Below are 17,972 nucleotides of genomic sequence, written 5' to 3' on the forward strand. Positions count from 1 at the left end.
ACTGACCATAACCCCCACTCCCCGTCCCCCTGTGCCGCTGGGGGGGGCGGAGGTTGAAGCCGGGAGTGAAGTTGAGCCCAGGAAGATGGGAGGGGTGGGGGGAGGTGGTTTTTTTTAAGATTTGGTTTTATTTCTCATTCCTCTACTCTGTTTTGCTTAGTAATAAATAAGATGAATTCCCTCTCTAAGTTCGGTATGTTTTGCTCGTGATGATAATTAGAGAATGATCTCTCCCTGTCCTTATCTCGACCCGTAAGTTTTCTTTCATTGTACCTTTTCTCCCCTGTCTAATGAAGGAGGGGAGTGATAGAGCGGCTCTGGTGGGCACCTGGCCCTCAGCCAGGGTCAACCCACCACATATGTCAATGCAATGCTACAACAAAATTGATTTTGTCCCTTTACAGAATTGTATGTAACTTACAGTTCTAATAAAACTTTGATATTACAGTCTATATTAAACACTTCTTATATGTATGTCTGTACTGCTAAATTAAATTTACATATTCCTTTCCAATTCATCAGCTTCTGTAACAATAATAAACATTCTTTTAAGACAGGAAGGATAATACCTTCACAAACCTTCAACATAACATTAAAAAAAAAAGATCCCATTATAAAAGTAAGAACACTTTTTACCTACTAAACCCAAACAAAACCATCCAGAAAAACACCTCACCTGCATCAGCTCTGGACCGCTGACCTGGTGATTTTCCAAATGGGGTCTTCATTCATCTGTGTTTAAGTGAGCAGCAAAGCTGCTGGACTAGGGTGAAAATCCAGTTCTTTGCAACTCCCAGGATATCTTCTTATTCTTGGAATAAGACAACTACTTATTAATCCACCGTTCAATCATTAATTTGTCCTTCCTCAAATGTAGAAGATGCACTTTCAATTACAGTACTCTGAAAAACAAAACAGGTAAAATATAGTTTGATTCGAGACTTGGTTAAGATAAGCATTAATTGACTTGGTTAGGATAAAAATATTTTGTTTCACTTTAATGCTTGTTTTCCTACTCAACAGAAGTTCCTTCATATTCTGTTACTCTGAGAACATTCAGCAAACAGAGAGCATATAGACAAGACAGCAAAACAAATACTACGGCTGCTACTTTTCCCTAATAGTCATAGGCAAGTTCGGTATCACATCAAAGTCAACTACATACAGAAAGGAAAGATTCTTAAAAAATACTGAGCTTAGTACTGGGAAGAATGACTATGAGCTTCAAAGAAACTGTACTACCTTCACCAGAAGTAAAGCCCAAATCAACTATTTACATGTATTATAAACAAAACACGGTCACACCCACATAGCAGAATAAATTTGCTTCACAGAAGTTCTAAAAAAATTCTGTTGAAAAAATCCAACATTTAAAAGGTACCAAAACACTGATTCCACTGCAATGACTACTCAAGCCACCAATTTGTTAAGTCATCAGTTCACAGAAGATTTGCAGAAGTTTCTGGTGACTCTCTACACCAAAACTCATCAGATTCCTAAAACATTTACTCATCACGTTCCTCTGGATGAGGGAGATAAGTGAGACAACTTTAAGTCCTTTTCAGGATTTAACTACAGAAACTTGTGATCACCTGAAAATTTGAAGAATTACAATTTATTTCAGACTAACATTTTTGGACAGGAAACGTCTATCCAGATTAATCCATTACTTCAGTGCTGCACATGGCTAAGACCATGAGGTCAGATCATCCTTTTAGCCTCATGTCCTTGAGAAATGTCACTTCTGTAATCTGTTAATCAGTTCTGGTCTTCCTTCTTTTACTTCAGTTTTGGAACCTGCTGTCTGTTGGCATACAGGGGTTAAAAACAGGATTGCTCCTAACTAGCGACCCAGCCCAGGGAAAAAGCATACCTTATGCTAAGTCTTACAGAATAAAGGAACATACAAGGACATGCCTTGAAGTATGGTAAAACTGTTACGCAGAAAAATGCATTTACATCTAACAACACTTGCCAATTCTTCCATGAATCGTATCCATTAACTTCTAGGAACACCAGAGCAACACAGACGAATACTCTTAGGGAAAAAAAGCTATAGAAAGACAAACATTCAGGAATTGCAGCTTTTAGAAAGATCCGTACTATGTTTGGAAGAGCTAACTTAGACATCCACAGTCAGGAATTCAGAAGAATTTGCAAAATTAAAGTTAAAAATCCATTTACAGGACCTTAGTAGTTTTTCCACATTTCATCTCTTCCCGAAATCTACCAGTGTATACACAAAAATGCTGAATGATACTAGGGCAACAACTTTTAAAAAGCATCTGAAGACTCACTAGGAAGCAATTAGCTGCTTAACTACTCTACTAGAACACAGTATAAGAAATTTTTCTACTATACAAAAAATATTTTACTATGAATTAAAATATGTTAGCACAAACGCATTACTGATTATGCAAACAAACTCTAAATTCAGAGCACTGCAGTGATATACTACCATATTCAGTCTCACAGGCACTGCATTAAGTATACAAGAGAGATCCAATTTTTTTTCCCCAGGAGAGCTATTAGTTGAGAATCAACTGTAATCTAGTATTATACTTTTCTACTTTTAAAAAAACAAACAAAAAACCCCACCAAAAATCCCTCAAAAAACCACCATAAACCAAACCCCCCCCCCCCCCCCCAACCCACAAACTGTGAAAATCCTTCAGATTTCGAAACTAACATACTCTTTTGCGGTAAGCCATTGACCTGTTGTTCAAGAAGCTGTAAGTATTTCATAACACCTGTATGTATTACATACCCGCCCCAAGATTTCCAACTCATATAAAAAATATAAAGTACTATGTAGGTATTTTAGTTTCACCGGTTGTTAAGTAGCTATGTTTATAAAGATAACTAAAAAACACACACAAATTGTCGTTTTCTACCAGTTAACTTTTTTCTTTAAGCTATGTCCCCAGTCAGTACTACACCACAAATCTGAAGTCATACTTTTAAACAGGAAAATTACTTCCTAATCCTTTTAAAGTCACAATTCATTTCCTAGTACTTAATGAAGTGTTTCACTGTACTCTCTGAACATAAGGACACAAGGCTACTGAACTCAAAATCTGATTCAGTAGTTCAAACTGGTTTTCTAGAAACTAAGCCAGTAACTGTCACTAATTCAAAAATTTTCACTGAAAGCAAATGAAACTTCCTAAAGCTAGCATTCTGAATTCAATTTACATTTCAGTTTCACACTGACAGTTCTGAAGATATTAATAAGGAAGGATAAAACCTGATTTTCTGAAAATAAACTGATGTACTTCGAGAACATCTTGACTTTCAAAGCATATGTAACTGTCTCACTTACTTGATTAAAAATAACCCCAAATCCATAAAATTTAGGATTCTTAAATATGATGAATGACAAAACAACACATTTAATGCCATCATGCAAATATCTTAAACTCTTAATATGGAAAATGATCAAGAAAAAAATTAACCCACAAAATGCAAACCCTTTTATTACAAAGTTTTATTACAAGTCTCGAAGAATGGTATGCTCCACATAAATGCAGAAAAGAAGTTTTTAACATGCTTCTGACATACTCAGTAGCAATAAGCTATACTGTTAAGGAGGAGTGGAACCTCCTTGTTCAGATGCATATAAAATGACTTATGAAACAACCAATTTTTCAGGGCAATTCTGTTGATAGCAGCAGATACGGCAAAACCAATACAAATAGCTTTTTTGGATCCAAACCGATACATCCAAAACAAGTTACACTAATCTTTACAGACTACCAGTAACTTTCAGAAGAGTAGCCTCACTATCTACCCATTAGGCACCAATTTCCCCAACATCTGACAGCACAGCTGCAGGTTTCACTTAAAGACAGGCATTCTTTTCACTATCAGCTGCAACAATTCACCAGCCCAGATGTTTTGCTTGTTTGTTTTCACAAACCTTGCTAGATCACAGCACACTCAAAAAAAACCAATGTGGAAATTAGACGTTGTCCAACAGTGTTCTAATTATTGTGGAGTGTTTCACAGAAGATTGGTTAAGTGTTAGAAGAAAAAAAATGTTAAGACTAAAAACATAAGCACTGCAAATTATCAGTCATACCAGTTTTAATAATGTCACGGTTTAACCCAGCAGGCAGCTAAAACAGTCACACAGCCATTCACTCACACACACACACACACAACCCCCCCTTGCCCCCTCCCCCCCCCCGCAGTGGGATGGGGGAAAGAATTGAAAAGAAAAAAGGTAAAATTCATGGGTTGAGATAAAGAAAGTTTAATAGGACAGAAGAGAATAATAACAATTAAAAAACAATATACAAAACAAGTGATGCACAGCACAATTTCTCACCACCAGGAGCTGATTTTCAGCTAATTCCTGAGCTGTACTGCCTCCCAGCCCACTCCCCTAGTTTTATAAGGAGCATGACGCCATATAGTATGGAATATTCCTTTGGCCAGTTTGTGTCAGCTGCCCTGGCTATGTCCCCTCCCAGCTTCTTGTACACCCCCCGCCTTCTCGTTGGCAGGGCAGTGTGAGAAGCTGAAATGTCCTTGACTGCTTGGCAACAACTAAAAACATCAGTGTGTTATCAACATTATTCTCATCCTAAATCCAAAACACAGCACTATACCAGCTGCTAGGAAGAAAATTAACTCTATCCCAGCCAAAACCAGGACAAATAAGAACAGTACAATCACACTATCAGAGTAGGGAGGACGATATGATATTAAGACAGAAGAAAATAAAACTGTGTTAAAAAATTATTTTTGCAGTATAAAGGCAACAGGAAGAAAAATCAGCACGCGCACAGACTGCAGCAGCTTTCACTGTGAACGAGCTTAACCCCCCTCTATGAATTTAGTTATTCAGAAACAATAAAATGTTTTTATATGAGCTTTTAACTCAATGAAAATAAGTGTAACCACCTAAAATAATTTTCTAGCTTAACTCTCAGTTAACTTTCACGCTTATTTTTCCACTAAATTACATGCATTTCACTGCAACACGCAGCACCATGTTGTTTACTGCATTCTAGTGAAAGCTTCATGACCGTACTATCCATGGAAGAGGGATGTCAGTAGCACAAGATGACAGTTGTGATCATTAATGCTAATGGCCCAAACTCACAAAGTTAAATGCTTCACTCCTAAGCAACGTCTCTAAATTTTACCATCATGAACACAGAAGGCAACTATCAGAACATCTGCTGAGGCAATGCTTTTAGGGTAAGAGTCTGGAAGGAGAAGGAAGGTAGTAGCATGTGTTGCTTGGACCTCTTAGATAGATACAGAGCTGCAAATCATACACCCTTCGCGGCGAGGTGCAGGCTGAGGAGGCCGGCTCCCGCTGCCAGAGGCAGCAGTGAGGAGGCCTGCTGGCACCACCTGCCGGGCTCCAGCACGCTCGCTCCCCTCACAAAACTTCTCCTGCGTGCAACTCCCCTGCTGTGAGTTTGCACCGATAGCTGTTCAGATGGGGACTGGCACGTCACGACACTGCCACAGGACTGTTCTAGGGAAAAAAGTTATTCTGAAAGGGAATGCATCACCTGAAGAGATTCCTTCGTAAGTAATGTTCTAATTTCCATAACTCAGCTCAGAACTGCTGGTACATGTTTCAGTTGAAGTTGTACTGTGGTTTCAGCACTAACAAGTTGGATGAAGCACCTATGTTATTTAGGCTCCCTAATTCTTACCATATGCACAGAAAGGATCATACTATGCCAGTCTTATGCACCCCCCTCCCCAAAGTCAACATTAATGTTAAAATTTTACATCCTAAATGACAGGGAGAATAAAAATATATGCTCATTTTTTGTGTTGCTTTTTTTTTTCTTCCCTAATAAAAGCCCCCAAACACTTTCCTGTGGTATAGGAATTGTAAGCCATTCAAATTCCAAATTCGTTTTGAAGTATCCTAAAGGCTCATCTAGTATATTTGTTATTAAGAACTTTTTTTTTTATCCTATCACTAGGATTTTGCATGGATAGTAACATCTGGTGCCTGAGAAGACACATTACAGTATGTGAACTCTGGACATAAGAGTGAGTTACAGCCAACAGCCATGAAGAGCAATACATTTCAACTATGGATTTGTGACCTGAAAGACCCCAAATCAAACACTACTATCACCTCCCTAAAAAGCCTCTGCAGTATTTCCCCGACCCACAGATGTGTTATTTGTCTACAACTGTACAGAAACAAGCAGCACTGGCATGAAACTGTGTGTGCATACATACAAACACGCACAAATGCACATATATGTGGTTGGACCGGGCTTTGGGCAACCTGATCTAGTGAAAGATGTCCCTGCTCATGGCAGGGGGGTTGGACTAGATGGACTTTAAGGGTCTCTTCCAACACAAACCATTCTATGATAGATATAAAAACATAAATGTAATTTTAAGTTACTTTCATGCTACAATGCTATAGTGATGCAACTGCAGATTATTCAGCAGAAGATGGAAAGAATCTGAAATTCGTGCAAATTATTTCCTGTTGAAAGGGTGTCTATTCAAGTTGAGAATAGGACTGCAAATACTGTACAGTTTCTGCTAAAGAAGAAGCAGCACATGCGTACACTCAATGAAGTCTTGGGATCAGACTATGATACTTCATGATGATTCTGGAATTGAATAAAAATGTTTTTAACCTTTCAGCAAAATCCTGTATTTTTAACTTTGTGTTGATAATATAGAATGCAAGAGACAGTGCATTGCAGTTTCTATTTATAAATAATAATTTGTTAAAACATTTTAGCATAAATAAATGGACAGACTATTTACCCTAATATAGAGCAAAAAAGGGTTTGCTGATAAGTTCTGAAGACGAGAACTATTATAGCATAAAACCAGGGAAGCTGATGTAATTTAGGAATCCTAAAACTCCTGAAATTTCTGTAGTAGAAGAACTATCAAGAGTATTATTACTTTAAAGAACTATCGCAATAGTTCAGAATTAGAGGAGCAGCTTTACAAAGGATACTACTACTTTTTCAGAAGTATTCTATCTCAGGCAACAGTTTGAACAAGTTTTGTGTAAACCATCTTTCAGCAGGTAGTTCTACTAGAGTTAGAAACAGTGTTTCAGGTGAAATGTGGATTTATTTATTTTTTTTCTAAATAATAGTAATTAACTTGAAGCATTAGCACAGTTTTGCAAGAATACATACAAATTGTAACTCTTGAAGACAGCACTCAAAATTCTTACACACAAAAAGAAAAAAAATGTAAGAACAGCCAGAGAGAAATCTTGAAAGTGTAATTCTCAATGTTTCCTAACCATGCTTTTTTTCCTCTTGAATTAGCAAAACATAGCTGTTACTGAGACAACAGTATAGGGTTTTTTTTTTATTTCCACTGCATTTTCCTCAAAACTTACATCATTAAAGCAGTCTGCCACACTTAATTCAATTTAGCATTTAAGACCTCTTATTTTTGCAGCAGATGTAATTTGAAATAAATTCTGACAGTGAATAATTCAGCCACTTTGTAAAGGCAGCAGTAAGAACTTCATTAGAGGCAGTATTATAAAATGGTATTTTAAACAAACTTTCTTTTTTAATTTCAGGGACTTCACCCTCCAAGCATCAGAGTACAATCTTGCAAGATTAATTTTCAGAACTCCCACACTACAGTTCTAAGTTGTAATAAAAGCACCATTAAAGGCAGCAGGAGAACACAGGATTCGCAGCACCCATGTCAGAAGGCACCTATTTCTGATTTAAAAGACTGTTATAGGTTAAATGCTAACAAGATGTTATTTCCTCAAAAAGCTTATAAAACATTTTTTTAGCCTTGTCTGCATTACCCTTATGATAACGTAAGTAGTTACTGTGGGAGATGCAAGGTACAGAAGTGTGTTCTAGTGTGCATCAGAGCACACATGCTTCAATAACCTGGGACTCAAAAAACCCAATCAAGTAGAATTTTTCACTTTCTATGGAAGAACACAAAACAAACCCCCCAAAATCCAGAGGAATCACATTTGACACTACCATCCTGGACAACTGCTCTTAATTACAGGGAGAACACACTATATCTCATTTGGACATATTTTGCTGGCATCTGTTCCTTGACAAGCCCTGGATTACTGGAGAGAGATCAATTTCAGGAACGTAATTCTAAGCACCCAAAAAAGAAGAGTAGGATGTTTGTCTTAAACATTCACAGAAGTATGCATTGAATTCTTAAAATAAATAAAATCCAGAGGTGAAAAACAACTGTAAAATGTGAGATTTCCCAAATGTTTTCCAGCCCAGGAAAACAGTTGCTGGATCTGACTAGTACCACATCAGTGAAATTGCTTATTAAATTTAGCTGTCTAGAAATGAAGCTCTGAAGGAGGCAAAGCCTCTGCAGACAGTAAGAACTACTTTTTTGAAAGTTTAGGTATCTAGAATTGAACTTGTACTTTTTAGAAATATACCAAGGTGGCACTTTCTAAAGCGCGTCTAAATCCTACTGCAATCAAAGGATTATTTCAGACTTTCTGGTCAACTACAAATCACAGTGATGTCATCTCCTTCTCATCTGGCTGGCTTGACATTTTATTCTTGTCCTCAGTATAAACTCCATAACCAACATGAATGTGGGAATCTGGCCTTGAAAACGCAGCAGTCTCCACAAGCGGCATACCTTAAACACAGTTGCAAGGGATTCCCCGTGAAATGCGTTGCATTTACAAATATGAAAGATTTTACTCAGTGGGCCACAAGTGGAAGCAGAGAGTAAACAGTAAATTATCCAAGATAAGCTGCCTGGAGATGACTAAACTAGCAGGTCAGCTGTTAGCCTGGCGGAGCCTAATAGCCATCTGACAAATAGCTATCTGAACATCTGTACAGTGAAAGCACAGAAGTACCTCAGATATATTTCAATTTACCTTTTTTTTTTTTCCCCCCAATCTAGATTAAAGCTATTACAGGTTGTTAGCATAACTTTTGATCATAACAGCAGCCAAAAATTAGGCACAGATACTGTAGTGCAGCCTGTATGCCCTTCATATTTTTTTTTTCCCCTCTTACTCTCTCAGTTCCATCCCACCAATCTCCATATAATCTCTTCCTGTTTGCACAATACCATTGTTTTCATCTGCCATTTGGGTACCCCTTAGAGACAATATCTGGCTTTCTTCCTTTGCAGAACCTTTCATGTGGATGATAGCACTTTCAGCATATTTGAACACATGACTTAAGATTTTAAATATGTACGAACACATCATAAGAGAACTGGTATTTACCTTCAGGGTTACGAAGCCCCAGGTTGTACCAGTCTAGTTTTTCTGTTTATTCTTCAGTGGGGCATGAAAAAAGCCCTTAGAACAAGTTGTCCGAAGATTCTTAGCAAACAAAAGCACAAGCTGAAGCCTGATCCATCAGAGACCTGGAAGGATCTTTTACAGTTTCCTGGAAGTTAGGTAGGATTCTCAATACAACCTGTAAGAAATTCCACTATTAACTCCAATATCTGCCCAAGTAGTTCAAGAAATCACTGTGTGGGAAGCTTTAAGGTGCGGTTATGATAATGAAACCCTAGTCTAGAAGTCTAGAGAGCTACAAGATCAATGCATAAAAGGCTTCCCATAAAGCGACTTCTTTTCTAGCATGAAATTAAGATCATAGGATAAAGATAAAGGGTAGAATTGATCAGAGGTTTGAAAGTGCTTTAACTGTGAACGAGTTAAGTGAGCCACATCTATATTCTTGCTGACTTCACAAATGGTCAGAGGACTACTTTTAGAGAGCACCATAACTAGACAATAAGAAGAACGTTAAATGCTACACAGAATTAGCAGTTACTCTACACAGACTGCCACCCAGAAGTTATGAAATTGAACTGGATGTCTCTGCCACTTAACATAGAAGGATCTGTAAATGTTCTCAGAGAGTGACATGCCCCAGGGTCATCAACACTTCATGCAGCAGCAATGTAACTGCCAAATAATAGAGAGTGACAATTTTGACACTGATATTAAGTAGAAGTTTTGTAACTAAACTTCATCACTTGGGTTATATCAGAATCACTTTATACATTCAAAATTGCCTAAAACTATGACTTCACATTCTTTTAAGAGAGTAAGAGCTGTGAAATGAAAGTGGGAACAAGAACCCCAGTACATATGTTTTTGATCAATGAAATCTGATAGATAAGCTTGCTTCACAACATGGGCAGTGAAGTTTTCCCTTGATCTTGTCTCAGCAAATTCTGTGCTTCTAAGAACACTGGAAAACACAGACCATAATCAAATTACAGAACTGCAATATGAACTGTTATAGCCCAAGCTGTTGAAACTCCAAGATAACAATGTAACTAATGTTTAGATTTTACTTAGATTTCTTATTTCAGAGCAATAAAAGAAAATCTGCCCCAAGAATATGCAAACTAAACACAGAGCAAAGAAGCAGTGTACAATCTAAACTATTTGAACCTTATCTAAACGTTAGATTTAAGAAAAGTACAATTCAGAAATCAAAACCTGGAAATATCAACGTTAAATTCAACTTTTTTGCATACACTGTTTGATAGGTTAAAAAAAGCTTCTAAATTATTTTTAATTTTTTAAGCTTTTTATTTTACAGAACTCTGGGAAATTTTTCTCATGTTCGAAAGCATATAAGTAATTACAAGCTTTTTTCCTAGTAGGATCCATAGAACTTGCCACAGTTCATTGCTATTGAGTAAGAGTTAAATGTTAAAGGCAAAGTCATACACCCATTATATTCGCTTCACTCAAATCACATATGACTCTTTACAAAACCACAATTAATTCTTTCCATCTTCTCTAGAGCTCTGCTCATCTTGCATTTCACATTTTAAGTACCTGGATAATACTGTTCTAGAAGTGACATAAGCCTTAACAAGTGCACAACAGAAGTGACTATTAATACTGCATATGTACATTCAAGCACTTCTATTGAGGGTATCAGGTGAAGAAGTCTGTGTCACTGTCAGCATCTAGCTTGGCTCTGCCCACATTTATTACACACCAGTTACCCTTCCAGATTGGCTAGGTCTCTTCACCTGTGAAAACCACTTGTCACTCTACCATGATTCCTAAAGCTATCTGCCACTCCAGAACACTGAATTTAAGCAAACCAAGAAGTCTTTCACTTTTTCCTAAACTTACACTCTTTCTGCATTATCCTTCTCCCTGACTTTACTCTCCAGTCTTCCTTGCATTTACGTAAGTCATCCTACCATTACTCTATAGAATTCCTCCAGTCATTTGACAATGACCAGTTCAATCAGCTGCCTTTTTTTTTTTTTTTTAACATAGTTCCTCATACCACTACTCTCTTGGGATCACTGCAGCACTTTTTTCTGTCCTAGCCTCTTTGCAAAACTATCTGCAGTACAGGCCTCTTCGTGGTTTCTGGTTTCTCACTGAGGGCTACTTGTCACAAATAACTTTTAGCTGTCATCTCTGAAAAACTCTGCATTTCCATCAATAACAAAACCATTTAAAAAGAAAACATAAAGCAGAACAGAGAATACAAACAGAAAAAGTCTCACTGGTCATCTTCAGCAGCACAACGAATGACACACTCCGAATTATGGCTGCAATGCTATCCAGCCCACACAACACTGGATTGAGAGAAAACATACACAGGAACTTAAGCAGCTCTGCTGTAAAACCCCAGTGGGTGTCTCCTAAGTATGCACGACAAGGAATTGCTCAGTGCTGCTTTGTTCACAGTTGAAGTTCTTCATTAGAAGTTAACTAGGTTTTTTTTAAGTAAAAACACACTATATTCTTACCAAAGATATATAGACTCTCTATACTCTTCACTTTCACATCTCTAATCTAAAGGTTAAAATAGTGGATCAAGAAGGCTACAATTTCTTTCTGCAGAAAACAACCCCTATTTTTCCTAGTTATATCATCATGAAGACAATTAAGCAATTTTGATTGAAGTTTTAATCAGAAGTTCACTCCAAAAAGCTTAAAGCATGCGTCCAGAATAAGAGATGCAAGTCTCTTATGCAAGTCTCTAATGGCTGATCTCAGGCAGTCAAAAGCAATTACAAAAAAGCCCTCTCAAATTCTAACATGAACTAACTTCCAGCATAAACCGAACCATAGGAAGACTCACAGCACCGGTCCCACTGATGACAAAATTCTTATACGCCTTGTTTAGAAGCATTTCCTGACCATGCTCCTTTGGGTTTGTGTGGCAAGGTTTTTGTAGTGGGGGGGGGTACAGGGGTGGCTTCTGTGAGAAGCTGTTAGAAGTTTCCCTTATGTCCAAAAAAGTCAATGCCAGACGGACCTGCCGCTGGCCAAGGCCAAGCCCATCAGCAAGAGTAGTAGCGCCTCTAGGATAACACAGTTAAGAGAAAAAAAAAAAAAGAAAAGGACCAGCAGCTTTTGCAGCCAGAGAGAGGAGTGAGAAGATGTGAGAAACAACTTTGCAGACACCAAGTTCAGTGCAGAAGGAGGGGCAGGAGATGCTCCAGGCGGTGGAGCAGATTCCCCTGCAGCCCGTGGAGAAGACTATGGTGAGGCAGGCTGTCCCCCTGCAGACCATGGAGGATGGTGGTGGAGCAGAGATTCCATGCCAGAGCAGGTTTGCTGGCAGGACTTGTGACCTTGTGGGGGACCCACACTGGAGCAGTTTGCTCCTGAAGGTCTGCACCTCATGGGAAAGACCCACATTGGAGCAGTTCAGGAAGAACTGTAGCCCAGGGGAAGGACTCACGTTGGAGAAGTTCATGAAGGACTGTGTCCCTTGAGAGGGACCCCAGGCTGGAGCAGGGGCAGAGTGTGAGGAGTCCTCCCCCTGAGGAGGAAGGACCAGCAGAGACAACGTGTGATGAACTGACCACAACCCCCATTCCCCGTCCCCCTGTGCTGCTGGGGGGAGGAGGGAGAGAAATCGGGAGTGAAGTTGAGCCCAGGGTGAAGGGAGGGGTGGGGGGAGGTGTTTCAAGACTTAGTCTTATTTCTCATTACTCTACTCTGGTTTGCTTGGTAATAAATTAAACTAATTTCCACAAGTTGAGTCTGTTCTGTGACAGTAATTGGTGAGTGATCTCTCCCTGCCCTTATCTCCACCCACGAGCCTTTCGTTATATTTTCTCTCCCCTGTGCAGCTGAGGAGGGCAGTGATAGAGCAGCTTTGGGGGGCACCTGGCCTCCAGCCAGGGTCAACCCACCAGACCTACGATCTCTCTATGAGTCAAAAATGCAATAGAAGGAAGCCATTTTTAATCCCTAATCTTACACTACTGTATTTCGACCAGCTCCTACACACTGCTCTTTCCAACATTTTATTAGTAGATGGCGGTTCTCCTCAAAATTTTAGAACCAGTGGTCCCTTTCCACCTTCCGCCCATTAATCTCTCATTTACAATTAAATTCATTAGGCCATCCAAATTAATAAAAGCCCTACAGCAGAAATTCAGTTCATCAGCTACTACCTTAATGAAAATGTAAAGGTGAATATGCTTTCTAACATATCAGCACTTTTTAGTTCACAAACACTCACTGCAGTGAACTACTGAATTTTCATTAATTGAACCACATTTGTTAGAAAGCTTTAACTAATACTTGACAAGTTAAGTCATAAATAATTTTCATTAAGTATTCAACAGTTTAATCCAGCCAGCAGCAAAACGCAGGGCACACATAAGCAAGTAAACTCCAATTTCTTATTTTTTAAGTTTAAAAAAAAGTTTTTAAGTATTAGTTAGGCTATCCAAACTATTGCCTTCGTACTTTAAACGAGAGCAGTATTTTCCATTACAATACACAAAACTCAACAGCCCATACACTTGATCTTACACTACTAGGCAGAGCTTAAGAACAAAAAGGTGGCACAGGATTTGGAAGCATTTTTAAAATTTCCTTCAAAAAACGTTTAAAATAAGTAATTTTAACAAATTCTGCAAATTGACTAAAATTAGTTAATAATGCTAAGAAGCAAAGCCTGGCCAAACACTTTACTAGCCGTAACTTCACCAGCCTTTCTCCCTTGATGAGTGAATACGCAACTGAAAAGAGTTGATTTTCCTCTCCATTCAGCAGCAAACACTTAGGAAGACAGCTAATAAAAACAAGCACCAGCCAGAATAAATTTCAAGTATGTGTATCCATGCATACACAACTGTGTACAGCAAAAGAACGAACTATACTGGTTAATTCAACTGACCTCTTCACCTTGTGGGTTTAAAAAGCAGAACAGCTCTTAACCCAGGAAGAACTTCACCTACTACAGCTGAGCACAAAATACAATTATCGCATATGACTGATAAGCACTTTGCATACATTAAGTAAGCAACAGTCTTGAGGTATACAGAATAAGACAACCAACATTTCTACAGAAAGCACAAAAATTTTTCCTATTTTATTGTCAGAGTCAACAAAATAAGTAAGGCTATCAGTTGTAGATGCACAGGAAATCCATTCCTGTTCCATGCACGCAGGGGACACAGCTTCCCTCTTACAGAAGGTAATCACATAACACCATTCTTTCTGACCTGCTTACTATTCATTGCTTTGTTGAAACAGTATAGATATGTAAGTATATGACTACTAACTACGCGGGAGTTTCTTCCCTGTTTTCTGCAGCTAAAGAAGTTTTTGAAGCAGAAACAGTTCTTGTTTGCAGTTTTTTTATTTCCAGTAGTATCTTTTATCACAATTAAAACACGATGTCTTCTACTTTACATTGTGTGCAACCTGTAACAACAAAAACTACTGGTATTAGAAATGCTTCAGGCATTGCCAATATCCTTTTAGAGGCCAAATATTCCAGCTGTGGACAATGCACTGAACACTTGGCCCAATTTTTCAGCAACCCAGCATCTCCCTCTTGTGCTGTTTTTAATAGGATCTAAGTATTGCAAAATCCATCTTGAGCTTCTCTACAAATACAACTGTTTCTAGAAGGCCATCAGAAGCACAAGTATTTCTCATGGCAGCTCATTCCACTAGCAATGCAACGTAGATTATTTTTTTTTAATGAAAAAATTATTGTAATTCAGCCTTATGCATGTGAGTTGCACCTCCTTACAAAATAGTCCTATCTAAGGCTGGGTCTTGCTAGTCCTCTAAAGCAAAAGCTAACTTTTCTAAGTTTAAATGTCAATGCTAAAAAGTTCTCCAGATCACCTGCTTTAACACTCAGCTTATGCAATCGTGTACTTGAAAACTCTCCATTTACATCATATTTAACATCTATCCACCTGTAAATCTGGCTAGAATCAAGTTCCTGTGCTGAGGTCTCCTACTAACCCAGTATAACACAAAAAGGTAAGAGTGTGATTTAATGTGATCTTGCTTCTGTGAAAAGTATTACAAAGGGATGCTTTTCTGTATTTGTAGTGTTGGGGATTGAGCTGATGTCTCTGCTGTAAGAGTAAGACTTGGTTGAAAAGAAACCTTTCTGCTTTCTCTTCCCTTAATTCCCCAGGACACTGGCAATTAAATTACAACTTCACTGACAAGTTGGAAGATTTTATTTCTTCTATTGCAAGACTTAACACTTAATTTTACTAATATGTAGGTAGTCCAGTCACCTAATATAGTATGATAAATAATACTGGCCCTCAAAGCAAGATGAACTTATCACACCATACAATTCTCTTCATAGGGCTTAAGAAAACATTGTTCTAGCTTTTTTGGGGAACACTGAAACAACATTTTTTGCCTCAACAGTAAACAACATGATCCATACACGCCCACACTCTTAAAAAAAATTGTTATGCCAAATAACCTCATACCACACAAACCCCCCCGACTAACTAAACTGAACTCTTAAGTTGTATTTGACCTTTATCATCATTTTCTTTTACTAGCTTTTAAAAAAAAATTGTTACCAACTCATAAAAAAACAAGTTTTCTTAAAAATATCTACATTATTCATCTATAGATTTTCCAAATACTGCTGAATTACTCTGTATGCTGAAGGCTTCAAAGACAGATAATAAATGTTTTCCCCCTTCATGTAACATGTATAATAAAATAGCATCTTAGAGAAGCAGGACTTAAAAAAGTCCTCAAAATGATCATCTATTTTAAGCTGTTTCCTTGATGGTAGGCTAAATTGGTTATAGCTAAAGCATATTTTCCAAGCCTTGTGTTTTCTTTTTACTATTCCTCTATACTTTCCATTTTTATTTTTAAAGTATGCTGCCTAAAATTCTTCTTTTAGATTTTGTAAGCATCCTTCCATTTTATCTTTCAAATCACTAATGGAACTTGAATGAAAACTAATCCAAGGACATGGTTTATCAGAACTCCCCAGGAGATCATGTAACAAGTTATACCCATAAGAATCTTCCACAGCTGAAGAAACTAACCTTCCTAATAAAAACTACCTCTCACTGCATACCTACAATTTATTTCTTATACTTACAGCTTCCATAAGTAGGTTAAATCAAGCGATGTTTTCATCTGAAGAAGGCTGGATGACTGATGAAATCAATGTCTGTTCTAATACAATTACCTCACGATACTTCACCGTATTTAAGAAAGCCACTTCTGTTCTAAGAGATTACACATTTTCTTTCTAAAAATTCACAAAAGCTCTTGTAATCATTGTTACAGATCTTTATGGAGCTAAAATACAGTAATTTTTAAAAAAACATAACAAGTAAATAATGATGAGGTAGTAACAAATTTCCAGAAAGGCAATCTGGTATACACAAACACCTGAAAACTCACCACATATTACCAGTATCCATAAGTACACTTCAATACCTGCATCATGAACATAAGACAAAAAACGATTAACCCAATGAACTTCAACAGCAAGAACTCCTCCATTTTGCCCTTACAAATTTTCAATAGCAGTGACTGACTGGACATTTCTCAACCCTCAGACAGGCAGAAATGAAATGTGGCTTATTAGCTCTAATGACCAAAACAATCCAAGATGTAGGGCAATTCTCTATTATTTTTCAAAATCTGTTTCCTAAAAAGTAGTAAAAGATTGGCAAACAGTTACTTAAAGAAAATGTAAACTCAGCAGAAAGTAAGATATCCCTAAAAATGGTTGTAGACAAATATGCATCATTCCAGACCATCAGTAACTGATATTGCTGTTAAAACTGTTCAGAGAACAACTCTGAACTAACAGGAAAAAGAATCATCCTTCAGCATGGCAGAAAATCGTGAAAATAATCAGAAATACTACGCTTCCGTAGAACCTGTGAAAATATAATTGTCCATAAAATACGCTAACACAGCTCCACAACTTTTAAATTTGCAGCGTTATTTATGTGTTGGGTACAGAAGTCATTAAAGTGAAAGCTGATGAGGGACTGTTTACAAGGGCATGCAGTGATGGGACAAGGGGTAATGGGTTTAAGCTGAAGGAGGGTCCATTTAGATTAGATGTTAGAAAGAAATTCTTCACTATGAGGGTGGTGAGGCACTGGAACAGGTTGTCCAGAGAGGTTATGGATGCCCCCTCCCATTCAAGGCCAGGTTGGATGGGGCTTTGGGCATCCTGGTCTAGTGGAGGGTGTCCCTGCCCATGGCAGGGGCGTAGGAAGTAGATGATCTTTGAGGTGCCTTCCAACCCAAACCGTTCTGCAATTCTATGACTAAAAAAAACACTCCAGTAAATTAATACAGTTCTCTGAACTTTAGGAACTTGCACAGCATGCAGCCTCTGTCGTACCTGCATGAACACAATAAACAGAGTGATCTCTGAAATTGTTTCAGATTTGCGTGGCAAGTCCTGGTAGCAGGGGAGCTACAGGGCTGGCTTCTGCGAGAAGGTGCTAGAAGCCTCCCTCATGTCCTGCAGAGCCAATGCCAGCCGGCTCCAAGACAGAACTGCTGCCAGCCAAGGCCATCAGTGATGGTGGTAGCACCTTTAGAATAACACAGTGCAGAAGGAAGAAAAAAAAAAGGAGCAATAGTTTTTGCAGCCAGAGAGAGGAGATGTGAGAGGACCAACTCTGCGGACACCAAGGTCAGTGCAGAAGGAGGGGCAGGAGATGCTCCAGGTACTGGAGCAGAGATTCCCCTGCAGCCC

General features: G+C 38.2%; 1 protein-coding gene across 6 annotated transcripts in view; it reads right to left on the bottom strand.

Annotated features, from left to right (window-relative positions):
• SPIN1 (spindlin 1) overlaps positions 1 to 17,972 on the bottom strand; it is a 59,946-nt gene that overhangs the window by 23,076 nt on the left and 18,898 nt on the right. For all 6 annotated transcript variants that reach the window (XM_075740540.1, XM_075740536.1, XM_075740541.1 and 3 more), the window contains one exon: positions 677 to 902. In XM_075740540.1, coding sequence (XP_075596655.1) covers positions 677 to 728 — 52 coding nt within the window. In that variant the 5' untranslated portion in view covers positions 729 to 902. The remainder of the gene's footprint in view (positions 1 to 676; positions 903 to 17,972) is intronic.

Source organism: Balearica regulorum, chromosome Z (genome assembly GCF_011004875.1).
Source record: "Balearica regulorum gibbericeps isolate bBalReg1 chromosome Z, bBalReg1.pri, whole genome shotgun sequence".
NCBI lineage: Eukaryota > Metazoa > Chordata > Aves > Gruiformes > Gruidae > Balearica > Balearica regulorum.